Source organism: Aspergillus terreus, genomic scaffold (assembly GCF_000149615.1).
Source record: "Aspergillus terreus NIH2624 scaffold_2 genomic scaffold, whole genome shotgun sequence".
Classification (NCBI taxonomy): domain Eukaryota; kingdom Fungi; phylum Ascomycota; class Eurotiomycetes; order Eurotiales; family Aspergillaceae; genus Aspergillus; species Aspergillus terreus.
Genome location: NT_165925.1, coordinates 1,780,139 through 1,806,253, shown reverse-complemented (window position 1 = coordinate 1,806,253; position 26,115 = coordinate 1,780,139). Strand labels below are relative to the sequence as shown.

At 53.2% G+C, this 26,115-nt stretch overlaps 13 protein-coding genes across 13 annotated transcripts; 5 read left to right on the top strand and 8 right to left on the bottom strand.

Annotated features, from left to right (window-relative positions):
• Positions 1-679: 679 nt before the first annotated feature.
• On the bottom strand, positions 680-2,467 carry ATEG_01639 (M18 family aminopeptidase; the record flags this gene model as incomplete). Its single annotated transcript, XM_001209004.1, has 6 exons — positions 680-1,707; positions 1,764-1,856; positions 1,928-2,063; positions 2,120-2,221; positions 2,277-2,338; positions 2,392-2,467. 6 exons carry the CDS (start codon positions 2,465-2,467, stop codon positions 680-682), a joined length of 1,497 nt encoding a protein of 498 aa, XP_001209004.1.
• Positions 2,468-3,463: 996 nt separating this feature from the next.
• On the top strand, positions 3,464-4,572 carry ATEG_01638 (DSC4 family protein; the record flags this gene model as incomplete). The annotated part of the gene is made up of 2 exons (XM_001209003.1): positions 3,464-3,690; positions 3,783-4,572. The coding sequence occupies 2 exons, from the start codon at positions 3,464-3,466 to the stop codon at positions 4,570-4,572; spliced, it is 1,017 nt and encodes a 338-aa protein (XP_001209003.1).
• Positions 4,573-4,925: 353 nt separating this feature from the next.
• Positions 4,926-5,880, bottom strand: ATEG_01637 (ATP-dependent Clp protease proteolytic subunit; the record flags this gene model as incomplete). Its single annotated transcript, XM_001209002.1, has 4 exons — positions 4,926-5,350; positions 5,412-5,579; positions 5,640-5,658; positions 5,716-5,880. 4 exons carry the CDS (start codon positions 5,878-5,880, stop codon positions 4,926-4,928), a joined length of 777 nt encoding a protein of 258 aa, XP_001209002.1.
• Positions 5,881-6,068: 188 nt separating this feature from the next.
• Positions 6,069-7,343, top strand: ATEG_01636 (uncharacterized protein; the record flags this gene model as incomplete). Its single annotated transcript, XM_001209001.1, has 1 exon — positions 6,069-7,343. One exon carries the CDS (start codon positions 6,069-6,071, stop codon positions 7,341-7,343), a length of 1,275 nt encoding a protein of 424 aa, XP_001209001.1.
• Positions 7,344-7,514: 171 nt separating this feature from the next.
• Positions 7,515-8,730, bottom strand: ATEG_01635 (4-nitrophenylphosphatase; the record flags this gene model as incomplete). Its single annotated transcript, XM_001209000.1, has 4 exons — positions 7,515-8,117; positions 8,243-8,334; positions 8,558-8,579; positions 8,662-8,730. 4 exons carry the CDS (start codon positions 8,728-8,730, stop codon positions 7,515-7,517), a joined length of 786 nt encoding a protein of 261 aa, XP_001209000.1.
• Positions 8,731-9,294: 564 nt separating this feature from the next.
• Positions 9,295-10,306, bottom strand: ATEG_01634 (replication factor C subunit 2; the record flags this gene model as incomplete). Its single annotated transcript, XM_001208999.1, has 2 exons — positions 9,295-9,459; positions 9,512-10,306. 2 exons carry the CDS (start codon positions 10,304-10,306, stop codon positions 9,295-9,297), a joined length of 960 nt encoding a protein of 319 aa, XP_001208999.1.
• A 662-nt stretch (positions 10,307-10,968) lies between these two features.
• Positions 10,969-12,348, bottom strand: ATEG_01633 (putative protein transport membrane glycoprotein Sec20; the record flags this gene model as incomplete). The annotated part of the gene is made up of 4 exons (XM_001208998.1): positions 10,969-11,567; positions 11,624-11,871; positions 11,941-12,308; positions 12,346-12,348. The coding sequence occupies 4 exons, from the start codon at positions 12,346-12,348 to the stop codon at positions 10,969-10,971; spliced, it is 1,218 nt and encodes a 405-aa protein (XP_001208998.1).
• A 1,151-nt stretch (positions 12,349-13,499) lies between these two features.
• Positions 13,500-14,545, bottom strand: ipp1 (inorganic diphosphatase IPP1; the record flags this gene model as incomplete). Its single annotated transcript, XM_001208997.1, has 4 exons — positions 13,500-13,641; positions 13,697-13,780; positions 13,844-14,307; positions 14,369-14,545. The coding sequence occupies 4 exons, from the start codon at positions 14,543-14,545 to the stop codon at positions 13,500-13,502; spliced, it is 867 nt and encodes a 288-aa protein (XP_001208997.1).
• Positions 14,546-15,981: 1,436 nt separating this feature from the next.
• ATEG_01631 (tRNA-dihydrouridine(20) synthase (NAD(+))) lies at positions 15,982-17,307 on the top strand (the record flags this gene model as incomplete). The annotated part of the gene is made up of 1 exon (XM_001208996.1): positions 15,982-17,307. One exon carries the CDS (start codon positions 15,982-15,984, stop codon positions 17,305-17,307), a length of 1,326 nt encoding a protein of 441 aa, XP_001208996.1.
• An 816-nt stretch (positions 17,308-18,123) lies between these two features.
• ATEG_01630 (uncharacterized protein) lies at positions 18,124-21,456 on the bottom strand (the record flags this gene model as incomplete). The annotated part of the gene is made up of 1 exon (XM_001208995.1): positions 18,124-21,456. One exon carries the CDS (start codon positions 21,454-21,456, stop codon positions 18,124-18,126), a length of 3,333 nt encoding a protein of 1,110 aa, XP_001208995.1.
• Positions 21,457-22,070: 614 nt separating this feature from the next.
• On the top strand, positions 22,071-22,600 carry ATEG_01629 (vacuolar ATPase assembly integral membrane protein VMA21; the record flags this gene model as incomplete). Its single annotated transcript, XM_001208994.1, has 3 exons — positions 22,071-22,171; positions 22,326-22,411; positions 22,464-22,600. The coding sequence occupies 3 exons, from the start codon at positions 22,071-22,073 to the stop codon at positions 22,598-22,600; spliced, it is 324 nt and encodes a 107-aa protein (XP_001208994.1).
• A 360-nt stretch (positions 22,601-22,960) lies between these two features.
• On the bottom strand, positions 22,961-23,562 carry ATEG_01628 (putative cystathionine beta-synthase (beta-thionase); the record flags this gene model as incomplete). The annotated part of the gene is made up of 2 exons (XM_001208993.1): positions 22,961-23,395; positions 23,458-23,562. The coding sequence occupies 2 exons, from the start codon at positions 23,560-23,562 to the stop codon at positions 22,961-22,963; spliced, it is 540 nt and encodes a 179-aa protein (XP_001208993.1).
• Positions 23,563-24,212: 650 nt separating this feature from the next.
• ATEG_01627 (putative mitochondrial phosphate carrier protein) lies at positions 24,213-25,629 on the top strand (the record flags this gene model as incomplete). The annotated part of the gene is made up of 6 exons (XM_001208992.1): positions 24,213-24,488; positions 24,559-24,723; positions 24,779-25,032; positions 25,088-25,433; positions 25,490-25,509; positions 25,557-25,629. 6 exons carry the CDS (start codon positions 24,213-24,215, stop codon positions 25,627-25,629), a joined length of 1,134 nt encoding a protein of 377 aa, XP_001208992.1.
• Positions 25,630-26,115: the final 486 nt, after the last annotated feature.

Sequence of the window (26,115 nt, the reverse complement as noted above, 5' to 3'; positions counted from 1 at the left end):
GTGATATTGAAACGTCATACCTCTTCTCGAAGAGTAACTCGAAACCCTTCATGATGTTGCAAGCAAGTGGAAGGTTGCCGTTCGAGTTCCTTACATCCGACCACAATAGACACCCAAAGTCTGCAAAATTCTCATACAACTCTCGGACAGAAATCCTGACAGTGAAGATGCCAAGATACACTCGCGAGCTTATGACTGGACTGTTCAAGGCTATGATTGATCAAAAACGGGTTACAACGACAGTGCCTGATGGATTCGTCTCGCTTGCATCACCTTTGACCGTACTATGTCACTGGGCGAAGGAACCAGATGCATGCTGGGCGCTTGAGTCGAAATGAGACTTGACAGTTGTACTCGAAATAGGAGTATTGGAGTCTGGGCTTGCTCAATGAACGATCACACCATACATAGGATCATCTTCGGGGCTGGGACGTGGAACGAAATCATCCTTATCCTTCCTGCGACCTTGATCTAGCCACCGCGTAGTTGCCAGGGACCCCCAGACAAGTATCTATAGAAACTATCGACAATACAAGAATGGATCCTACTAGCCCACACAAGCTGCACCTGGTAGCCCGCCGAGGCAACAACGTGAGCAGAGTGTATATGTGATAATCACATATTCACCGTGCATCTATTGAGATCGAATTGTAATTCAGATTTCTATTCGATGACATGCTTAATCAACAAGAATGGTCTTGGACAGGCTAGAGTAATGCTGGAAGAAGCTGGTGAAAAGCCGGATAGAATGTCCCACGTCGTATGTACCGCCCGTCTCTCGAATACTGTGCATGCTGAGTTGGGGGTTACCCAGATCCAATGTGCGAGCTCCCAGAGCTGCAGACAGCATAGGTCCAATCGTGCTTCCACAGCTGGAATCGTTGCGCACAACGAACAACTGGAGTGGGACTCCTTCCCTACCACCCTCTGCAGCCTTGCGAGCCACTTCCTGGAGGAGTACGATACCCGGGGAGTTGGTGGCGTAGCGCGCGTTGGCGTTGATCTTGATAACAGGCCCCTTGTTGATCTCCGGCCGGTGGTCGGACTCATACTTGCCCGAGTAGTTCGGATGAATGGCGTGGGCCATGTCGGCCGAAAGAAGGAAGGAGGTAGAAAGGGTCTCCTCGAAGGCGGTAGAAACATCCTCATTGCCAGCGGCAGCGGAGGGGAGGACCGACAGACGGCGGATTACGGCCGGGAGCATGTTAGAGTCGGCGCCCTGGGCAGTTCTGCTGCCGATCTCCTCGTGATCGAACAAGGCAATCAGGCGAATCGATGGTTCATCATCCAGGGCAGAGGCATCTGCAACTGAGTCGATCAAGCCAACGGTAGCACAGAAGGAGCTGTTGAGGTTGTCCAGACGGGGAGAGAAGATGAACTCTTCCTGAAGGCCACCGAGGCAGGACTTTTGGGTGTCGAACAGGATCATCTCGAAGTCCAGGATATCGATCGGCTTCACACCAGCCTCGGCAGCGATAAGCTCCACGAAGTAAGGGTGATGGCGCTCGGTAATCGACTTCAAAGGCGAGAATTCTGTGCTCGATTCCGCTGCCTTTTGGGTGTCTTTTTCAGCACCATTGGAGTCGCCACCAGTGCGATTAAGCTCCGCAGCGACAAGGCCAGCAATCGGGAAGAGCTGGGTTTCTTTGTTGAACGAGAAGGTCTCCTGGCGATCAAGGTGGATGGCCAGGGTGGGGATGCGCAGAACTGAGCAATGTTAGTTGATGTTTCCCGTATACAAGATGAAAATGGAGGTATCATACTTGGACGATCGATCTTGATCAGCTTCTGCACGATGGAACCGTCGGCCATCCGCACCATAGCCCGACCGGCCGCCCCGAGGTCACGGTCAAACCCTTCAGGGTGTTAGTCAGAGGGCATGAATTAAACGAATATGTATGCGTGATATCGTGGATGGTCTACTCACAAGTGTGCCAGATGCCTCCTCCATACGTTTCCACACCAACTTGCATGTAACCCTCGCCGCGCTTGTTGCTGACGGGTTTGACCCTCAGAACAGGCGAGTCGGTATGCGCTCCGACCATGGAAATAGGGTTGCCAGGCTATGTCGAAGCTATCAGCATGACGCATAGAAAGGGACTGAATATGATGGCAATACCTTCCATTTCTTACCGACAGCAAAAGCGACAATGGTCGAGCTGTTGCGAGTCAGGTAGTACTTTCCGCCAGGACGGCAGGTGGAAGCCCAGGAGTCTTTCTCCTACGAAGTACATCAGTAAATTGAGTCGACAGGCTCGAGTGACCGAGCCACTAACCTTGATTTCCTGAAATCCTGCCTTTACAAGCAGTTCCTTTGCAGACTGGACAGCATGGAATGCTAGATTGACAGGTCAATGCTAGATAGCAAGCCTAGTTAGGAGCTGGACTCACGGGTTGGGGAGGCATTGACGAAGGACAAAAAGTCCAGCGCCGGCTGTTTGAGGTTCTGGGCGAGCTTGGAGGTCATCTTTGGACGAGTACCCTGTGAGCGGGGGATTTGCACTACAGAAGAGACGAAGTCCGGGTGCTGGCAGGCAGAAAGGAAGAGTGGGGAGCGGAGAAAGAATCAAGCATGAGATCATGGGCCGCCTTGGCGGTCAGGCACACTAAGCTTCGTATATCGGTAGCACAACGTCAACGATGGCTGTAAACAGCGCAGGGAGCTGTATTGGAGCAGACTACTGCAGTGGTTTTTTGGTTAGAAAACTGTCGACATATGGAGTATCTATCCTACATACAACCCACCCGTAGTCTCCTTGGCGAGATATGATGTACTGCCTTTTTTGAACTTCGAGACGCAGCAGGAGAGGAGAACAGCATTTATGGCAAAATCCCCAAACCTACGGAGTAAGATGATAATGAAAGCTTCATGAAGGATGCAATATAGAGTAGATATAGGTGCAAAAAAGAAAAAAAAAAGAGGGACGTCCCTGGGAAGGCTCGAACTTCCAACCTCCTGATTAACAGTCAGACGCGCTAACCTGTTGATGCTGAATTAGTATATGGAATTTGACTGGTGATTGGTTGCAGATGAGCTTACCTATTGCGCCACAGAGACATGCTCATGGAAAAACAGCACGCGATTATCACTCATCAAAGGATAGAAAGAGCCAGGATTTATCACCACCAGGAAGCACTCTCCGTATACAATTTGATCCATTGTATGAGATTAGCTTATTATGTACACGTCAAGACCGAACAATTCGCAGTCAGTCTTGGTATTTTGAACGGGATCGAAATGCCCACCCATCGCGGAATCGGGCCGAGGAAAGTCCGTTTCCCACCTGACGTGAGATGGTACCTATCGGCTACTCCACGTTCCTCCCCAGACGCATCACCGTCGCTTCTCACATTCCGCTCATCGCTGTGGTGTCCCACAGGAATAGCTCTCGCAACCCAACTCTCGCTCATCGCTTTCCCGTATTCTTTCTTCGAATTGCCATTCATGTCCTCATGACCCTCTATGACCACTCCAGATGTCTTTCGAGATGCGGAATACATCGCTGACGTGTCCGGCATACCTTATGGGAGCATCGCCGACTCCGCAGAGCCGCAGGCGAGCTCTCCCGCACCTCAGGATGGGCGCGTGAAGAAGATCCAGTCGGCTGCAAAGGTTGCGTTCATTGATCGATTACTCCGCGATCTCGACATCCTAATATACTGCGAGCTCTCCGCATTGTACTATATGGAGTGAGCTCCCTTTGCCTTCCCGCATCAGCGATTTGGAAGCAGGAAGCTTCCATGCTTGAGCGTGGATTAATACTGACCAATTTCTCTTGTAGCTGTTCAATCATATTATTTGCAATCCGCGCCATTGTGCAGTTGATATTCTTCACCCCCAAGGCCCCCCCGTTTGACCCCACACGAAACCAGCCTTTTGTCGGCGCCATCTTCGCCAGTAATCTCTTCTGTATGCTCTACCATAATTTCTTCACCCAACCAGAAGCCACGGAATCGACGCGAGGATATTTACATGGGGGCCTTTTGATCGACTTCATCGGGCAGAAGGCCCCTGTACCGCTGGCTCGGTTGCTACTATTGGATGTGCTCGTGTTGGTCCTCGACTTGGTGATGCTGGGGCTTGTTGTTGAACGGGTGAAGACGACAGAATCCACCGCCACAACGTCTAATACGTCCGACGCCATTGAGACTAGTCCCACGCAGGACCATGATTTTGAAGAGCGTGGCGTGCTTCGAAGCACCCCCGGGTCGGGCTCATCCCCATCCCCCGATGAAGGAATTGAACTCGATGATTTAGCTTCTCGAAACGCAAGCGGACAGCCCAGTGCGGGCGAGGAATCCGAACGAACAGAGCTCCTGGCGGACCCATCGGAGAATGGACTCGCATCTGGCGCAAAGAACAGTCATGCCCTGGACACTTTTACTTCTGGCGAGGCCGTCATCATGGAGTTAGGCTTCGTGGACGTCATCCGAGATCAGTGGCGCTATAGCCCTGCTACGGCGAGGCGATCGTCTCCATATGTGCCGTCTGACCAGACCGCGGCCTTTCTCCGGCAGCGGTTTGGTCTGCAAGTTAACGCCGAGGGCCGTGTGGAACGAATACCCACCTGATACCAATGGACTGACGTGGTACGAATCGATTCCGTGTTAAAGAGGAGCCGCGAGATTCACTTGTGTAAATACCCTTTAATACATGCATATACTGTGCAAAGTCCTCCAGTCTGTAGCGTTTACCATGATTATTTAGATGGCGGACGTATTTGCCATCATATATCTTGGTAACGCCAAAAATGCCACAAGAATGTCAACGTCTTCAGGTTCCTCACGTATGCCCCCGTTCCAAGTGTTCAACCGTTATGTATGCACCTGAGCATGTCATGACAAGCCATAAACAATCATCATAAAATTACAAAACCAGAGTAAAGAGGGGTATGATATCCACAATCAAGAGCTCATCTCAAAATTCACACCACGGGAGGCTTTCCCTCGCCCTCGCCGCCCTCCTCCTTGGACTTAACCCTCCGGTCGAGGACCTCATCCACAATACCCATGTCGAGCGCCTCCTTCGCGCCCATAAAGTAGTCTCGTTCCATGAGCTTCTCAATCTCCTCGAGAGACATCTCCTTCTTCCCGGTCAGATGCCGCTTGTAGATCTTGTTCAGCTGCTCGCGCACGCGCAGAATCTCCTTCGCGTGGATGGCGATGTCGCTTGCCTGGCCGAAGTAGCCGCCCGAGGGCTGGTGCATCATGATCGAGGAGTGGGGGAGACAGTAGCGTTTGCCCGGGTGGCCACCGCAGAGGAGGAGGGAGCCCATGGAGGCTGCTTGGCCGACGCAGATCGTGCTGACGGGGGAGGCGATGTAAGTCATTGTGTCGTAGATGGCGAGGCCTGGAAATGCACATTAGCTGTTAGAGAACAGGCGGGGGAAAAGTGAAGGATGCGAACGCACCGGCTGTGACGGAGCCGCCGGGCGAGTTGATGTACAGGTGGATGGGCTTCTGCGGGTTATCGGCTTCGAGGAAGAGGAGCTGCGCAACGATAGATGCGGACATCGTCTCGTCGACTTCGCCATTGAGACAGATTATTCGTTCCTTGAGCAGGCGCGAGAAGATGTCGTCTGGTCGGTATTGTTAGCGAGCCTGATTGCGATGTCGGACGTCGCGTTGTAAGGACGTACATGTATGCCAGCCGCCTCCCTATATTATTGTCAGTCGTGTCCGGAGAGGACGAAATGAAGGAATGTGGACACGCACCACTGTCTCTGTAACAAAGGGCGTCGGAGTCCAAGCTCTCGGCGGGCTCGTATTTGATAGTGACGGGATGGAGCTGGAGAAGCTTCGCGATAGCGTCGGTACGAGGGGAGACGTGGACCGGGACACGATCCGAGCTACGCGCCGGAGCGAGCGAGATGTATTCATCGTGGGAGTCTGGGAAATGAGAGGAATTGCCGAGCGTAAATTGAAGGGGAGGGGAGAAGAGGTGAGGAGGTGATGGAGGACGCCAAGCTGACTGCCGCATCGGAGCTTTGATGTGGTTGCCCTGGGCGGTTAACTGCGGAGGACCTGCTACAATATTCCTCCCTCTTACCACCCAGTCCAGCAACAAGATGGACTGTCTGCAAGGACGACTATCCTACTCATCATGGCGTCTACAGGTATTCCGACAACTATTCATGCCATCGCCACGCTTTACCGCCGCTAGAAGCAGCTCCCGCCGCATGATCTCAAGCTCGACTGCAACTCTATCCCAAACAAGAACCCTGCGACAAGGCTCTTCTGAGAACGCCAACAACACACAAACGCTAGAAACGAAACCCAGCGCATTATCACAAAACAATGAACAGCCCCTTCGACCCTCTCAACTTCTCCCACAATCCCCCCTCTTGACCAACCCGCATCCCCATCTCGCAAAAAAGCACAAGAAGCGCATCGCAACCCACAAAGACCTCCATGCACTACGCCAAAACCCCTGGGCAGTGGCCCTCGCATCGCCTCCGCGCATGTGCGCTATCACAGGGACCCGCCTACCGCGCGCTTTTCTCGGCGATTGGGGCATGGTGCGCCGCCCGGACTCAAAGGAGGGTTTATGGTTCATGCCCGTGGGAGCGATGAAAGACGAACTGGAGCTGCCCTCTCCGCACAAGCCACGTTCGGAAAAAGACACACCTGGATCTGAACGCGGGATGTTCAGGAACAGGTCATTCCACTACCTCATCCTGCGCATTGTTGATCGCCTTCCGCTGCTGCGATCGTTGACTGCGGCGTTGACGGGCCATGCGCCGGGAAGAAAGGTCTCGCCAATCGTGCGGGTGCTCCCTTTCCGGTGGAAGCATCCGCATGGCCCTATCACGGCCCATGAGGAAAAACAAATGATCTGGCGGGAGGATATGCCTGATTTTGTATTGGCGCAGATGAGGACCAGCGTCGTGAAGCAGATCAAGAGGGTCAGCGATAGGTATAAGCGGACGAATGTCGCCAATGGAGTCTGGACAACAATGGATATGGACGGGGTTTCGGAGGTCCAGCTACTGGAGGGTCTGAAGAGCTTAGAGACATTTGCGCGCATGGAAACAGGCGCGGTTATCGTGCTGGGTTCTTCACAAGTACGCGAAGACGCCGTGGCCGGCGCAGAACTAGAGGCATCATCGATTGCTGAAGATACTCTACCTGAGTTCATCGAACTTCCTCAGACGAAATCCAAGGTCCCCGTGTTTGATCTGCGACGGCTTCTCTCGCGGGGTGACCTAGACAAGATCCGGACTTACCACCCTCGGTTCCAGAGTGCTGCGGTATTTTTCAGGCCTGATGAATCGATGACGATAGAAGCAATACTGGGATTGTGGAAACTTCAGGGCTTGGTACGCGGAGATGAAACACCTTGACGCCCCGAGCATGATATATTACATACATCAATCAACAGTTGACTTCCATGGCAGCGTGTATATATAATCTATGGATATCTTGCCGTATATATGACAGTCGTGCGAGTCTTATATCGTAAATCATCCCGGTCTAATTCTAACTCGACCAAATCAGCAACAACCCGAGCTCCTTTAGTTCGGCGCCGACGCGAGAAGATCCGAAAGCTTGTCCAGATAAGCCATCGGCCTGATAGGACCGTCCACAAAGTCCTCCTTGGAGCTAACCCCAGTCAACACAGCCAGGGTACCCCCGAGCTGACCCTCCAAGCCAAAACGAATGTCAGTGTTAGCCCGGTCTCCGACCATGCACGCGCGGGCGCGGTCGAACTTGAACTTGCCCTCAATGGCATCCATCATCGCCTGGTTCGGCTTTCCGAGCGACACGGGCTCCTGTCCCAGCATCATAATGAGAGGGGCGCTCATCGATCCCGCGCCGGGGAACAGGGTTCCCGAGTTGGGAAGCGTAGAGTCGATGTTCGTAGCCAGGAACACGGCGCCGCGCTTAACATAGTGGTACGCCAAAGCCATCTTCAGATAGTTGATGTGAAAGTCCAGCCCGACCAGCACGACTCCAACCTCCGGGTCAAGTAGGGATGAATCGCCGGCCGCAATGCGCTTGTAGTCCTCCGGGGTGATGTCGCGACGGTACGCCGGGTCCGTACCCCCAATGAACGGAACATTTTCAGAGCGGAGCTCCTGTTCGATGCCGGTTTCACCGATCACGAAGACCTTGCGCTTGTTCTCGGGAAGCTTGAGAATACGGGATATGTAGATGGAGGCGCTGTACGAGGAGGAGAAGATTTCCTCCTGATCCGAACCGTTGGCGATGTTCGGCGGTTGGGTGGATGGCTATGACGTACCGTGTTGCTTGGAATCCCCAGGCCATCTAGCTTCTTCTTGTAGTCTGCGCGGGATTTCGTGCTGTTGTTCGTGACGAAGACAACCTGCTTTCCTGAAGAACGGAAACAAGTGAGTCCTGGTCCTGCAAGCTTTGCGCCACCGTCCCGTGCATTTCACCCCATGTGCATACCTTTACTTCTCAACAGTTCGAGGGTCTCGTTCGTTCCGGGAAAGAGATGATCGCCCGACCAGAGTACACCTAAGCAAGCAATGAAGTCTCAGTATTCTTCAATTGTCGCAAATCATAGAGGGACAGGAAGGGCAAGGGTCCGGACCGTCGCAGTCGAAGAGGAAGACCTAAGGAGGTTAGTAGACGGACTTTAGGCAAGACGTGCTTTTTAAAAACACAGAAAGTGGCATAAAACCATATGGTACGTACATCAAACTTGTCGAGGAAGTCCTGGATCCCCGCGGCGTCGCCGGTCAGATAGCGGGGTGAAGTTGTCATGGCGGGGTATGTAGGGTTGTGTCTAGGACTGTTGTTGTACTTTGTGCCCTGTCTAGATTGCGCACTGCGATAAAACGAAGTCTATGTCAAGAAAAGAGCGAAATAGTGGTGCAGACCAAAAAGCGCGGGGCGAGGCAAGTGTAGGTATGTGAAGAGAAGAGTTGACTCAGTCCGGTGTACTGTCCGAGAAATCGTCGGAGGCGGGCCGCACGTGGCGTGCACGTTGTAGTGGAGGTTACAACAAAAAATACAATTGATTTCATGGTAATGTAGCATCTTGCATTTGGGTAGATCTCATGCTAATTAAAGGGACATCCCAAGTATTTCGTTGATTCGTAGCGTCCTCTCTGTGAGCGCAAGCCCGACTCAAAAGTAGGGTTTTGGTACGTTCCCCTCCACAACCCTGACTTCCGTAGCCAGGAGGGTCTTTGTCCTTATACCAATACCAGCGACATTGAGGCCCAGATAAAGCAATTTTAGCCACAGATGGGCCGGCGCAGGGTATGGGTAGGAGCATGCGTGAAAGAATGGGTTCGTCAGATATGATTATCGTCAAGATCACCATTACGCTCCATTAAGAATACCAGAGATTTTAAGAGCTGTATCCAAGATCGATAGGTGCTCATCTGCACCATCAGACAGCCGCTTGTCCATTTCAGAGAACACCATGACGATTTTGTTCTTCTGGATATCAGGAATAGCATCGTTGTAAACAACTCGTCGATAGAGCTAAGACCATTAGACTAACATCACATCGCGAGACTGCGAGGGAACCACATACCTGTAGAAGTAGTTGCGTTGCGCTCCACCCATCTGCGACAACGTCTGTGATCACCTTTGAAACAGCCTCATAAGAGGAACCGATCTTGACAGGTTGCATTGCTTTAGCCAGCCGGTCGATGATTTCTTCCGGGATCACGCCCGCAATTTCCTCGACCATTCGAACAGTAACCGGCTGCGGCGTCGCATCTGTCATCTCAGAATCTTCGTCGCCATCCTTCTTGTTGCCCCCCTGGGCCCCCACTAACCGTGCAGCACTCTGCATGTATGTGATCGCCCGTCGCAAGTCACCCTCGCTACACTGGATCAACTTATCAACGACGCCGCTCTCCAACGTCAGGTTCTCCAGCTTCGCAATATGCTCCAACCGCTCACCCGCCGCGGAGTTGTCCAAGGCCTTGAACCGGAACTTGCTGCATCGACTCGCAAGCGGGTCAATGATTCGCGTAACGTAGTTGCAAACAAGACAGAATCGCGTAATGCGACTGTACTGCTCCATCGTGCGACGGAGGGCTGACTGCGCATCCTGCGTCATGCTGTCTGCTTCGTCGAGAATGATAATCTTGAAGGGAGGGCAGGGGTACTGCGCCAGATACTCCTCGCTCATCCCGGAGGAGTGGCTGAGCTGCGATCGGGCAAAGTTCTTGATCTTGTCACGGACAATGCCAATACCGCGTTCATCGGAGGCGTTCAGTTCCAGGATGCGGGAGCGGTAGAGGGAAGGGCCGAATAGGGACTTGGCAAGCGCCAGAATCGTCGATGTTTTACCGGTTCCTGGAGGTCCGTAGAAGAGCATATGCGGCAGCTTGACACGATCAGCAAAATGGACCAGCGTCGCGATACGCAATACTCACGTTGGAAGCTTGTAGTGTTCGCTGGAGGACCTTCGTCGTGTGATCTTGTGCGGCAACATCATCTAGCGTCCTGGGACGACTAGGTTATACGTCAATGGGTGTTGTCTTAGAGGTGAGGGCCTGTCATACTATTTCTCAACCCAAGGTTGGTGCTGGGCTTGTTCATCCTTCGCATCTGTCGGCTTTTTGGAGCTGCCCGATGCCGCGGCCGCCGCACGAGCTTTGTTGCTGAAGAAATTAACAGCCATGTTTAGCCGATCAGAAACGGAATCTGTCAGTGATCGAAGGGGTCTGGGATGCTCAAGGGTTGTGCTGCATTGGAGTTCCCTGGGGGAGCTTGCGGGCAGCTGTTGGAGAGCGTGTCGGGACGCGTCCCCACGTGATACGCGACTGGCATAATTAGTTCATGCCTTGGTGCCTGAGAATCACAACAGAATGCATTAGCCAGACATTTACTCCGTAACTAGTCTCTGTTTTGAACGTCTTGTGCATAGGTAAAGTATGACGGTGTGATGCCGGCAGTCTCAACCAGGTTACCGTTACTAAGGACAAAATAACTGAAAGAATTACTATTTGTATACTTGCATTATCTCGTAACGGATCTCTATAGCTCATCCTTCCTGTTCTGTGCCACCTCGGTAGCTTCATACATCCTCTTCTTGGTATTTCGCGGAAGCTCGGCTTGCCTCTTCATCTCTTCAGGCGATATGTCATCAATGTTGGTCTCCTCCTGCTTGGTCGATTCCTCCACCATCTCCCCGATCTCATCGATCATGCGATCTCCCTCCACATCTTCCGGCGCGGTTCGGTCCCACATCGCATCACCTTCAGCACTCTTGACATTGGCCTCGACTTTATGATCCACGATTGGCGTCTCCACGACAGGCGAGTCACTGACAGACGCGCTGGGGGAGGCCTGGACACTCTTACTGGTGATACCCACGGTACCGAGAACAGCGAACACAAACTTGGCTACCAGTCGAAGCGGCAGCCACACGAGCCACCATAAAGGGCCGTACAGTATGCGACGGAACACCAGCCAAGTGATCGTCCCAATAAGAATATAAAACGCCGTCTCCAGGTACCAAGTATCCGACTTCTGCGAGCGTAGAAGAGACCCGACCAAGTTGCGCGACGACGAGAGTAGTGAGTCAAGACTCGTATAGGACTCCGACAGCGACGAAAGCGCCGCAGTTGATTGCTCTGCACGCACGTCAGTGAGCCGCACCCAGACCACCGTTGTAGAACCCATCACGAACCTAGCGTCTCCTGCGCAAACCGACTGCGGGAGAGTTCAGCCTGCATGAGCTGGTGCGTCCGCCGCAAGGCGGCCGTAACGTCGTTCGACGCGTTCAGTATGACTTCGTCCTGGGTCAGTTTCTCATTCGACTGTTTGTGCCGCTCGGCGCTTTGCGCTCGCGAGAATAGAAGCTCTCTCTCCTTGCGGCGCGCAGCTTCCGCATTGCGCTTTGCTTGTAACTGGGCGGTGCGGAAATCTCCTCTCGTCCTAGTGTCGCGGCGTCGTTAGTACCAGAATCCCGAGTTTCGAGGCACGCAGTTTGTGCCGGGAGCTCACTTCTTCAGGTCTTGCGCCAGCCTCCCTGCCAACGCAACAATCCTCTCCCTCTCCAGCTCTTTCTCGTTATCCACTGCTTTTCGTCGACTGTCCGTCACCGGTTCAAGAGCCTCCACTTCAACCTTCAATAATTCGAGTTCCTCCTCGGCATCCTTCAGAAGGCTGTGGATTTCTGTGCCTAGTTCCACGCGAGCCTCGTCGCCCTGTCCAACGGCGGTTGTGAAATTGCGCAGTCTGGTGATTAGGGTATGGACCTGGGCCAAGGAGGTAGATAGGTCCTTTAGCCGCGTCTGTAGAGACGACATTGACGACATCTGATCGGTTCGTAGCCAGTTGAGATGCGTGAGGACGATTGAGCTAGGACAGAGCTAACAGTTAATCAAATAGAGATCACGTCCACATGACCATGCTGCAAAGACACGAGAAAACCAGAAAGAGAAAAGCTCGCTATGATTATACTGCACTCATCGAAGCGGGACGGTCAATCTGTCCGCAGCGTCATCGGTTCCTGAGGCCAGACCCGCGGCGGGTGTTTGCATCCCCGGCAAACACCGACCAACTCCGTCCGCTTTCCGACGCCTGCGAAGTCCAGGTAATTTTCTCGGGCTCGATATCAACCTCGTTTGCGCCATTGTCTCCATCCTTGCAGTCCTTATATCTGTGAACCCTCTCTACACTACCAGGGGCCCCTCTTCACTCATTGAAAAATACATCTGGTGCCAATCCAACCGTGCGTCCACCCACAGCCCGATCTTGACAACCCATCTACAGAGTCCAGACAGTGAGCTAACATAGACCTAACCAGGAACCTCGCAACAATGACCATCCCCCTGCAAACGATCACCTCCCTCCGCACAACCTTCAACCCCTTCGTGCGGTCCGCCCGCCCGTGCCGCCTGCTTCTGTCCCTCCTGCGCAACCCGTCCACCGCGCCGGCGTCGAGTCCCACCCACATCGATATTAAGGTCACCCAGCTCCCGCGGACGTCGACAAAAGAGCCCGAAGTCGTGGTTGGATTCAAGGGCGGCAAGGAATTGAAGATCGAGGTCGGCAAGCGGCAAATGAAGATCGGAGATGTGGTGGAAGAGATTGCGCGCGTTGGTCGGACGATCGAGCGTGAGGAGACTCTGAAGGGTTAGACGAGGATTGCGTTGGGCTTGTATTATTACTCTTTTAGGTTGCTTTGTTTGGTTACGTGCGAGGTTCTTAGACTGCCGTTGAATGTTGGTTCGGTCTTATGGCGCTTGGGGACTGGACTGCTGGTTTGAGGTGCTGTCATATGCCATGTCTGAGATAGACATGCAGGAAGGATGCATGGGTGGAGATGAGTAGATGTCTGTTGCATCGTGATACCGCTTTATGTGTATATATTAGCCATCAAGAGATATCCCAGTTCTTGTTTCTATCACGTTGATGCAATCGTAGAACCAAACACGTATATTCGTTACTCTGAGACAAGTGATAGAAAGCAGGTGTAAGTATGAACCAATCTATCCACCCACGGGGTGGACCGGATCTACAACATCTTCATATTTTTTGAATATTCGCTAAGAACAAATTTACATAGCAGCACCAGAGATGTAGAACCACTTGTCGACGCTGGGGTCGATGGGGGCGGGCGCGAGGTTCTCGCCCTTGGGAATCTTGGCGACCTGGGCAGGGTCGACACGCTCAGCGGCGTTCTCGACGGTGGCGCTGGCCCTGAATATCAAGTCAGTCTGTGATTATTCCGGATGGAAGTCTGTGCGGTACTTACACGCTGATGTCACCCTTGGGGGACTTGCCGGTGATCAGCTTCTCCCAGGCATCGGCGCACTCACGAATGATGTCCAAGGCGTACCTAGAGTAGCGAAAAGGTTAGCGCCGGACAATCGGACTCGCATGGAGACCCGCGGGAACTCACTTCTTGTTCTTGCACTCGCCAGAGAAAGCGAACTGGTTCTCGGGCTTGCCGTCGGGGATCTTGTAGATACGGAACCACTCGTTGGTGGCGCGGAGGAGACCGGGGAGGTGACGCTCCACATCCTCGATGTCGTGAAGCTTAGAGGCCAGGGGGTCGTTGACGTCGATGACAATGACCTTCCAGTCGGTCTCACCCTCATCGAGGAGGGCCATGATACCGAGGACCTTGACCTGCTTGATCTGACCGGGGTAGCCGACGAGCTCACCGATTTCGCAGACATCGAGCGGATCGTTGTCACCGTTGGCCTTGGTCTCGGGGTGGACGGAGTTGGGGTCCTCCCAGGTCTGGGGGAAGGCACCGTAGTTCCAGAGGTAACCCTTGTGGGGGAAGCAGTTGCGGACGTAGCGGAGCTTGCCCTTCTTGGTGTCCTGCTTGATAGGGTTGAGGTACTCCTCCTTGGAGATCTTGTCGGACATTAGTATGGTTATTTCTTTTTTTCGTATTTGATATTGCACAATGCCATACCTCCTGCTTGGCGTTGGTCCAGCGGGGGATCTCAACGATCATGTTAAGGACGGTCTGCTCCTCATTGGCATAGAGAGGAATGTCGTGGAAGGGAGAAACGGGCTGACCATCCTTCTCAATGTAGACGCGGTGCTCCAGGGTGTTGGGAGCGCCGATCTTGCGAACGGAGTAGACCATGGTGGGCGATTGACGAGGGGTCGCGGAAGAGGAAAAATGTTTTGATAGTTGAGCAGCACGAGTTGACGCCGACGAGAGGGAGCGATCAACAAAGGGAGAGGCAGAAGAAGGAGACAAAACGGTTGATGGACGAGAAGGAGAGGAGAGAAGAGAAGAAGAGGAAGAAGAAAGGAGGGAAGAAGGAGAGGAGGAGGGGGGAGGAGGAGGGGCGTGTTTGGTGGGGGGAGCCAGCGTTGCGGATGTGCGAGAGAAGCGGGCGAGGATCGGACAGGCGGTGGGCGACACTGCAAACTGGACTGGTCGTCGGGACAGTCTGGGCATTGGAATTATACCAGGGGGCGTGGAGGACGGTCAATGGATGACGTGCGGCTTCAAATGGATTTATGGCCTAATCTCGGAACTCTGCGAATGATCCCAATAATGGCCGAGAACAATAGAGCACGATATGCAAGAGGGAAAAAGGGAGAAAGAGTTGGTGTCGGAAGGAAATTCGGGGTCGGGAACTCCCTCCGAGGTTCTTTTCGTGGTATTTCTTGGTTACTACAGCACTCCATACTATCTCCCAAATACAATATATCCATGACAGGAGGTATTGTTTCTGCATGAGTCTGTCGGATATAAAATCACCGTACATATGTCACTCCCTCTATCACCAACGATACACTACTGCTAGAGTTATTCTTGGATCCTTCCACCCGAATCATCTTGAAGAGCCCTCGGTGAATCCAATAGAACACTCGCTCCACTTCCGGTCCACCATTCCTGGTTCCGTATGGACGCCCGTCCATCCTTTCCCTTGTTACCATCTTACCGTCGAATTAAGACTGACGCTACAGCCATGGTCTCACACTGTCTGGAACCCATTCTGGACTCAATCACGCAATCACAAGAAAAGCGGTAGGAACGCCATTGCGAAACAGCTGTGAGGATCCAGTCCAGCAGTTTGTTTTGGAATTGGCCCTTCCGTCCGATGGAGGAGACTGCGGAAGAAGGTTAGGTACTAGGAAGTTAGTTAGGTGGATCTAGACGAAGCAATCCTCTCTTCGTCTTACTCTTCTCCCGAGTATAGACCACCTTCTATCGATCTCTGCCGTACAACCTTATTTAGGCTCCTACCTTAATTAACAAACTTGGAGGCGCGTAACAGCGTGACTGCCGACTCGGTAGAGACCCAAGCAAGGCTGCCCAATCGGGTAACCAGAAAAAAACCTTAACTTATCGGCTATCTTCACGTGACCATCACTTTTTCCTCCGCCACATGGGGTTGTCACCGTCAACACCACCCCGTCGCATCACCGTCCCTAGATCTCAGACACCACCAAGCCCGCTCGATCCGATAGTAACCTACCTCTACGGTACAGCGACCAGCCCGCGACCGGATTCTCGCTCTTTCGACCCCTCAGAAGCATGCTATGCTCAGATTTCTACGTTCGGCAATGACTTCGCTCACCTCCGTTCCTCGAGTTCCCATCCCCGCCAACGGGGTCGACTACCGCGGCAAGGTGGTTCTCGCTCCGATGGTTCGGTCGGGAGAACTTCCTTCGCGCCTCGTCTCCCTCAAATACGGCGCTGATCTGGTCTGGGGCCCCGAGACCATCGACAAAGCCCTCATCGGAACCTCCCGCCGCGTCAACCCCCGCAACGGCACCATTGAGTTCACCCGCACCCCCTCCAATGGCGGCCGCACAGACAAACCCGCCCGCGAGTCCATCATATACCGTCTCGACCCCGTGCGTGAGAAAGGCAAGCTCATCTTTCAAATCGGTACCGCGTCACCGGAGTTGGCCGTCCAGGCCGCCAAGATCGTCGCCGGCGATGTCGCCGGCATCGACGTGAACTCTGGCTGTCCGAAGCCGTTCAGCACCAGTGGTGGCATGGGCGCCGCCCTTTTGCGCACCCCGGACAAGCTCGTTGCGATCCTAGAGGCCCTCGTCCGCGAGGTCGGAACCCCCTACCAGATCGGCATCTCGGTCAAGATCCGCATCCTCGAGACCCCCGAGCTCACAGAGAGTCTTGTCTCCCGGCTCGTCAAGACCGGCATCACGGGTCTGACGGTCCACTGTCGGACTACGCCCATGCGGCCCCGGGAGCGCGCCATCCGCGACCAGCTGCGCATGGTCGCCAACGTGTGCCACAACGCCGGCGTGGCCTGCGTCATGAATGGAGACGTCACCTCGCGCGACGACGCGCTCGCCCTGATGCAGGAGTACGGTGTGGACGGTGCTATGATTGCGACATCCGCAGAGTCCAACTTCTCGTGCTTCCGTAGCAAAGCAGATGGCGGCCTGCTTCCGTGGCGGGACGTCGTCCACGACTACCTGCGCGCCTGTATCGAGTCGGAGAACCGCTTCGGCAACACCAAGTTCCTGATGAACATCCTCGTGCCCGGAAAGGGCCATGAGTTTGTCGACGTGAAGAAGATGAAGACGTACGGCGACTACTGCCGCATCTTGAAATTCGACGACCTCCTGCCTGCTGCCCTGCAAGTGGACGAGATCATGGAACTCTCCGGTAGATCCGTCTTCAAAGATTCTCCTGTCAGCAAAGCTGTGCAGAACGCCATGCAGAACAATGAGTCTGCCCGTGCGGCCGGCGGCGCATCCAGACCCAAAGCCGTCTCCCCTACCCCCAGTGGCGGAGGGCCCATTCGTACCAACTCCATCCCAGCCCCGGCCTCGAAATCGAAAACCCCGGAAGAGAATGGGGCCGATGTGGATATGTCTGTTGCTTCGATGGTTCAGAAACAGGAGGTCACGGCTTAGGTAGGTTGATATGAGGTTAGGTATGGTTTTCTCGTCAAGATTTCTTTTAACGCATATACATCCTGTTCGCTACGTTTTCATAGCCTGTTGAGGCTCAGCATCTCTCGGTGTTGGTATTTGTTGGAGTTTGTTCTTAGATTCCCATGGCATTTTCAGTGCATGTCTTCTCCCACTGTTCATCTTCTGAGTATATAATAAAATTCGTTCCAGCGTGTAGACCTATCATGTTTGCTTCAGGTTCAGATGCCAGGTACACAAGGACTATTTCTTATCTGTCAATAAGCTTCATGTTGAGGTCACTCCCGTTGCCTAATTCAAGCCATAATGCCATACCGTGTGCACAGACTACACAGCTCCCATGTCACTGCCCTAAGATCCACCTAGTAGAATAATAAGTCCTGCTGAAACAGTGCAGGTGTGAACACCACAGGTACGTCGGTATTGAAGTAGCAGCTCCCCGTGCCTCCGATGTACTTCCATGATCGCCCACCACTAATAGTAGTCACAATTATATATGGTAAAGCCTTTCATTCGCAACAGGATACGTATCTAAATGGCCAACCACACACCTGGTCTATAAAGGAAAACAACATATATTAGTCAACAGGCGGTCGCCGTTAAGTCTAGAAGTCACCCAAGCACTTTGAAACACCGCGTTGAACGACAAATAGCGATGAACCGCAAGGTACGGATATTAGACAAGGAGGCCGAACCAACAAACACGAGAATAATGATGAATCCCGACGCCATCTATGGATATCCAGGACAACATGAAGACCAAGAAAACAAAAACTCATGATTTCTCTTCATCTTGCTCTATGTCTGCATGTCCGCAAGAACCATGTCTTCTACCACCTTCATGCCAGCTTCTTCGCTCTTCTTCGATTCAGCTGCATCTTCGCCGGCAACGGCCTGGTCAAGAGCCAGCTTGGTCTGGCCGAGGGCGTAGATCTGTTCTTCGATAGTGTCTTTGGTGACCAGACGGATGACTTCGACTTCACGGGTTTGACCGACTCGATGGGCACGGTTCTCGGCTTGCACATCCTCCTGTGGGTTGAAACTCGAGTCAAAGATGATCACCTTGTTGGCGCAGGCTAAGTTGATACCTGCGCCGCCGGCTTTGGTTGAAAGGAGAAAGACAGGAATGTCAGTGCGTTCGTGGAACGCGTCGAGAATGGACTGCCGATCTTCAACGTTGGTACGGCCGTCCAATCTGACGAAGCCAAGGTGCTGGTTTTCAAGCACCTGTTCAAGGATATCCATGACCAACGTGAACTGAGAGAAGATGAGACAACGGTCACCGTTCGCTGTAAACCTCCGAAGAAGCTCACAGAGTTTATTGACCTTGCCGGAATCCATCCATTCGTCGTTCTTCAGGGCGAATTTCCCGAGTGACTTGGGATATTTCACACACATCATATGGCACTCAAAGTCGTTATACAGCTGGAGTTCCTCGAAAATAATGTTCGGGTCCGATAGCGACCACTGCTCTTCCTTCAAACACGCCTTGGCCATGCGACTCAGAACGGTGTCGCTGTAATGTTTGCGGTAGAGTAGGGGATGAATGGCCGCCTGCCGTAGTTTCATCAAAATGTTCGCGGACTTATTGCCGGTCTTTTTGCCCGCAGCTCGATCAGCCAAGAGCTGGCGCACCTCCTCTTTCTCATGGTCGTAGATCTCCTTCTGGGAATCATTCAGTTCACAATACTCCACATGAGAGATTTTGGCCGGTAAGTCAATGACTTGGTGCTTCTTGCGCCGCAGAACGAAAGGCCTCAGCATAGACTTTGCTCGCTCGATGCGTTGGGCAGAGAGGAGAGTCGAATGAGATTCATCGACTGTCTTCGCCTTGTTCGCAAAGATATACTGAAGTTCTTCTTTCTTTTCGTTGAAGACCTTTGGAAGAATGAATCCCAAGAGGGAAGCGAGCTCTTGGAGATTGTTCTGCAGCGGAGTACCCGTCAACAAGAGCCTGAATCTGGCGGGAATCCTGATTAACTTTTCGTAAAGCACAGAAGTTGAACTCTTGAGCATGTGCCCTTCGTCGTAGACACAGACACAGAAATCCATGTTACGGAGGAAATGAGCATCGACTTTGGCTTTGGCAATTGTATAAGTGGTGACGATGACGTTGATGTTGTCTCGCTCGTCTTCAATCCGTTCGCGGAGCATCGCTCGTTCTGCCTGACCAGCGTAGTATGGCATAACTGACAGGGTGGGGCAGAACTTCTGGAACTCTCTCAGCCAGTTCTCGATGGTAGATGAAGGAACAACGACCAGGTGCGGTCCTTTAATGCCCCTTTCGTAGAGATGGGCCAAAAAGGCAATCACTTGGCAGGTTTTTCCGAGACCCATATCGTCCGCCAAAATGCAGCTCAATTCCTTCTCGAAAAGGAGAGACAGCCAGTTGATGCCGACAATTTGGTAATTTTTCATCTTGAGATCCTCGCACATGATCTTCGGTTGGGCGATGAACCGACTTCGCCGCGAGCTTGACCCGGAACCGGGGCCGTCGCTGTCTTCGTCGGCGTGGCTGGCAGGTGTTCCAATGCCAGAATCATGGGAGGCTCCAGGGTCGATCGATACGATTTCCAACTCCCCGTCACGTTTTCCGAAGATATCCACACCCCATTTCTTCATCTCCGAGGCAATTGGCTTACCCAGGGCCTCGCAGCGAGCTACCAGCGAATCGACAGCTTCATACCCCACCAACATATCCGTGCATTTGTCCACAATCTTATCACCGATTGGCTTCGGTGGCTTGCGCGCTCGATTGCTCTTCGGCTTTGCGTTCGGGTCAGCCGGGGCAGGGACGGCACGGACATCGTCCAGGGAGGAAAAGGGTCGATGGGAAATGATAGTATTGGCAATTTCTTCTGTAGTTGCGGCGATGTCTGCAAGATTGAGAACGTCGCAGGTGTTGAAGAATGACAGAACCTTTGTATCAAGGCTGCTGTCTTGCGCCACCTCTTCGATGCCAGAGTCAGAATCGTCGGAGATCTCCAGCGGCGCTTCGGGGGATTCAGAGCGGTCAGAAGGAGCACGCTTTCTCCCCTGGATCAGCCGCCCAGTCCGTTGGGGAGTCTCAGAGCGAACGGGGCTCGGAGACGAGACACGGCTCTTGGGCCCCCTCATGAGACGCCGCCGCGGCTTCGATTCTTCTTCAGGTGACTTCCTAACATTGCGACTTTGCATATTCATGGCAGACCACTTGTTCTGGATAGTCCCCCTAGCCTTGATCTGCTGTTTTGCGGGAGCCACAATCGGTTTGGTGACGCTGAGCTCATCCTCCGATGTCTCACCATTTCCAATCTCTTCACTCTGAGCCAGGTAGTCCAGCGCATCGTCGAAGTTCCCCCGTTTCATGAGAAGAGCCTGGAGACACGCTTGCACCGACTTTTGAGGCATGACTCGGCGCATCCTTTCGATCTTGAGTCTTGTCTGATAGTCTTCGACTTCGTCCAGCGATGTGATGTTCACCTCGACAGGGAGTGCGCGCGATGGGCCATCTTGACGAGGCTTCTTGACTGGGATCCCCTTTGGTGTTGGGTCCATTTGCGCGGCTGGGCGTTTTGCAGCGAGGGGGTTGTAGACAGCGGACGATGTGATCTCCTTGAAGCGATCAATAGATGCCTTGTTCGCGCCGAGGGGGGAATCCAGGATCTTCTCCGGACTCCGGGAGGACTTTGTAAACATCGCAGGCTTGATGTCGGTATTTCTAGAGTTGGAGTCGTCGTCAGAAGATCCCCCGCGATATGTGGGACCGTCATCCTCGAGGTCTATGACAGGAGCTCGCTTCGCAGGACCTGCAGGGGCCGGAGGGCGGAATTGGGTGCCACTTGGGGCCATGATGTTCGAAAGGCGACCGCCCGCCATGGAAGGTCGGGAGGGGGAGGACGTTGGGCCGGTGGGAGAAGAAGCGGCGACTTGGACTACAGAATTGTTCTTTGCGGAATAAGGATTGTCAAGTAGTTGGGTCGGTTGCGTTAAGCGTTGGGAGGCAGGGGTTAACGATTGCGATGGCGGCTGGAAATTTCCCAGAGGAACCGTGGCGACCGTCTCATACTCGGGGTCAGCCCCAGGGGGTGGAGGGGTGCTGTGAACGACCTTCCTGTTATTCACAGGGGTATCAGGGACCGTTTCGTCCATGGTCGGCGGTGAAATTGCTCGCCGGAGAGGCGTGTGAAGGATAGATTACTGGGTAGAAATCGCCAGGTCCAACTGGGACTTTTTGGACGAACACTGGGAGAACCTCTCCACCGCTGGCCAATCAGGCCGGTCCTTCTCCGCGTTTTTTGCCGGTGGCGCGCCACGACGCGCATGGTCACGTGAATTGGCGCTTCAATTAAGACCAACGCGGAAATCGACATTGTATAGAGTGTGTCCCTCTGTAAGAAACGTCATGTCATGGTAGAGGAAGTGCTCTCCTCCCAGCAGTGTTTTATTGAGCTATCTGGGCTTGTCTGGTTTCCCTGCAGAGCACATTGAGCTCCAATCCGCAGCTGACCAATGAGCGAGCCGCATTCTCCCTTCCCGTGATTGCATCTATCAGGACATTCACAGCGGCCTCAGAGTAAATCCACCATCAGTGCCACTTCATATCAGCTTCTCTCACGTTGTGGAGATAATACTATTGGGGGCAAGGGCAGTTTCAAGCTTGTGTGCACAGCCCGAGTATCGCACTAAGTACCGCATATTCACTCCTATCTCCCCGCATCTGTCACTCCGTTCCCGGTCATCCTTACTTCAACATCACTTTCAACATGGCCAGCCGTCGAACTCGTGAAACTCCGGCAGATGCAGCGGCACATTCAACTGCTGAAAAGCCTCCCGTTGATTCCGATGTGACACCTGCAGTTCCCACGTAAGTTTGGTTCCCTCATGCCACATGTCCTCTGCACTCCAGTCGATGAGAAGCGAGAAGCATCTGCTCCCCCGGTGTCAAAAGATGCTCTTCGTGCCGGAACCTAGCCAAATATCACTTAGTCCGCCAATACGGTAGCTAATTCCGAACATAGACATGTGATCCTGAAGCTATTAGGGTTCTCCGTGGCGATGGTCTCGACCCCCCTTGGCATGTACTTCGCCATGAGTGCCTTCGGCAGTAAGTGAAATATCCAAATGCTGGACTTTCCTGTGACTGATTGTCCGGACAGTGAGCTCAACATTCTCGGGTATTTCTGCTGCGATCATGGCCAATGTCATCTTGTTCTTGTACATCTACGTGGCATGGCAGGAGGACCAAGAGGAGAGAGAAGCCCTGGCCGCCAAAAAGGCGAAGAAGGCGCAGTGAGAGATCGGTCATCTACCCGGCTTCCATGTATCTTTTGTCTCACTATCTAATACCTCACCTTTGTTGACTACTACTTGTGGACGGCGTTGTGGACACTTAATGCGTGTTGTTGCATTAGTCGCTTATGAATGAAAATGGGGATATATTGCCTGTTGAAGTTGTGCGTCAAACGCGTATAGCTTTTGAAGATATCATCGAGATTCCGTGCTATCATGGAATACCATGCACTGAAACTCATATCCATATCACAAAAGGCCCTCAACCTCGAGATGTTAAGTCCAAGAAAACCATCCAGTCAATGTTGAATACTGCGCCTGGAAATGCACTGTCCAATCGCACGATCATCGCCCAAGGAAAGTATTATGCCGGCCGTCTCGCCACGAAATTAGCCAAGTCCGCCCTCGTCACAACTCCCAGAACAAACTTCCGCGACGCATCCGTCACCACGGCAAAGTCCTGCTTCTGCCTCTTCTCCCCAGTGGGAGTGGTCTCGCTCTCGAAGAACTTCTCCAGATCTTCCAGCGGGGTCTCCATCGTGATGACCTCGTACGTGCCTCGTTTCCGGTTGAACCGCTGCATGGCGGCAGAGACGGAGTCGGACTCTTTTACCGCGCCCTCCTGCAGCAGCTTCTTCAGGTGCGGGATGCTGAGGTATCCGAGGAGAGATCGTTTCGTGGATGAGACCACCGTCAGGTGCGTGAAATCGCGCTCGTACGCGGTGAGCATGGCGGATGAAATCGAGTCATTAGGGGACACGGAGAGAGCTGCCGGAGGTTCGAGGTCTTCGACGGTAGCCTGTAGTGCATAAGTCAGTTGTCGGGTGGGAGGTGAAATACTCGGCGGGTCGGGCGCCTTACACCGCGGTATTTGTTCGCCCATGATTCTGAGGGGGCCGTCTGTGCGGGATTGGACGACAGCTTTTCGCGGGCGAATGCCTCACTCCCAGTTAGATATGAAGCCATATTGACCGATGTTGACCGAGATTCGAGGGGCACTCCGGCGGGGTGTTGGAGTCGAACAAGAGCGAATCGGTATGGTCAATTGCAGACTCTAGTGCTTATTGTGGTTCTTCGATAGTAATGCTTCGTATTCTTCCGACAGCTGGGAGCTCACAAGGTAAGCGTTTCGGAGATAATGGGAATGGAGTTGATGTGACGAAGTGGTTGGCCGCTTTACCCACTGGTAAATTTATCACGAGGACGAAACGGATCGGGATCGGCGCCGCCAGTTGGTGACTAAGATGTCACCCTTCGACGTCATCGGGCGCCGTTCGTCCATTCGTCTCATGCCGGCTGACAGAGGTATTTCTCTCCCCTTATCTTTTACTCATATAACTCAATCCTCCCTCTTTTCATCGCTAATTCCGTTCATCATCCCGGTATTCCGCGAGAAATTCGGATTGCGAAAAAAGAAAAGGTAGGTTCTGTCCAGATCGGTTTACATCGCTCCCTCTAAATCCAACTAATCGATCCGCAGCCCGCCTTGCAAGTGGGGAAGATCTTCTATCTAAGGAGCCATCAGTCCGTTCCCAAACATCGTTCGATGCCTGGAATAGACAAACAAAGGAGACAATTGACTGATCGCTGGTAATTAGATCAACGTCGACGTCGCCATGTTCCCCTCGGAAGACGCAATCGCCCGTGCTTTTTCTCCTCACCATCCCCTCCAGCAGTCTCAGCCTGCGGAACCCCCGGCTTCGCAAAAACGCGAGCCTTTCCCCGCCTGGAGCGTGGCTGAAGACACCAAGAAGAAAGCCGACGCTTTTGCCAAAGAGGCAACACGGGAGCTCGAGGTTGCGAGCAAGAAAGTCCAGGCCAAGACCGGCAAAATCGAGCCATGGACTGCAAAGTATTACGCTTCCTGTACAGTCGGAGGACTGCTGGCTTGTGTAAGCTTTTCGTAGGGTTGTTTGCGCCGTACTTGCTACTAACCATGTCGTTCTCGGCTCCCATCAATAGGGGCTCACTCACACCGCTGTGACGCCGCTAGATCTGGTGAAATGCCGTCGCCAGGTTGATTCCTCGCTCTACAAGAGTAACATGCAAGCTTTCAGCAAGATTCGCGGGGCGGAAGGTCTGCGCGGAGTGTTTACTGGCTGGAGCCCGACTTTCTTTGGCTACAGTGTAAGCTGCGCGGGTGGAGTCAGGGTGATTTTGTTGTCGCTAACGTGAAGTAAAGGCCCAAGGAGCGTTCAAATACGGCGGTTATGAATACTTCAAGAAGTTCTACAGCGACCTTGTCGGCGCGGAGAATGCGCAGCGATGGAAGACGTCGCTGTATCTGACTGCCAGTGCGTCGGCAGAGCTGATTGCTGACGTTGCTCTTTGCCCCTTTGAAGCTGTCAAGGTCCGCATGCAGACGACTATTCCGCCCGACTTCCGGTCGACTTTTGGTGGAATTTCTAGCGTAGTTGCGAAGGAAGGAACTTCCGGGTGAGCCATGGTCGCCGTCTGGGGAGGTCTGGAAGACCAGCACTGACCGCCGCAGCCTCTACAAAGGTCTCTACCCCCTTTGGGGACGACAGATCCCGTATACTATGATGAAGTTTGCGTCTTTCGAAACCATCGTTGAGATGATTTACAACTACCTCCCCGGTCAGAAGTCCGACTACGGCAAAGGAGCGCAGACTGGCGTCGCTTTCACCGGTGGTTACCTGGCCGGTATTCTCTGCGCCGTGGTTTCGCATCCCGCCGACGTGATGGTGAGTAAACTGAACGCCAACCGACAGCCCGGAGAGGCGTTTGGAGCCGCAATGGGCCGCATCTACAAGGACATCGGCTTTATGGGGCTGTGGAACGGGCTGCCCGTCAGAATCATCATGATCGGAACCTTGGTGAGTGCCCGAGCCCGTCGCACTGATTGAATGACTGCTGACTGATATGTATGTAGACTGGATTGCAGTGGATGATGTAAGTGTCGTCATTTTTGTCGGAAGAAGTCAGCTAACTGTTCTTAGTTACGACTCGTTCAAGATCTTCATGGGCTTGCCCACGACTGGAGGCGGCCCTGCTGCTGAGAAGAAGCAGTGAAGCTGGGGTGGGTCGTGAAATATATTCCAGCAGTACGAGTGTTCGTAGAGCAAGGGAAGAGGAACTCGTAGATGTACCGATTTGTAAATGGGACAGACTGTCAGGTGTATATTGTGTTTCCGCCGCTTTTTCCCGTACCTGTGCAATTCTATCCGCGTCATGTTAGAATCTACCTACCTATGGAGTAAACACAATCCTTCGTCGCCGCCAAGCCAGTGGTTATCGCAGCCCCGGCCAATCGCACCAGCGGCAGCCTTATCTTATCAGCAGCACGAGAAACGCCCCTCGACGTCACGAGCAGCTCATTATTATTACTTATTCCCATTAATCCCAGAACTCAATCAATCAGTCACTCGCCCTGGCAAGGTCTAGTCCGTTCCTGGATACGAACCCTTAAAACCCCCGGTGCGATCCTCACCCGCCTGACTGCCCGGTTTTCTCCCAGCCCTCTCCGCAAGAACGCTTCTATACTGTACCTACCATCTA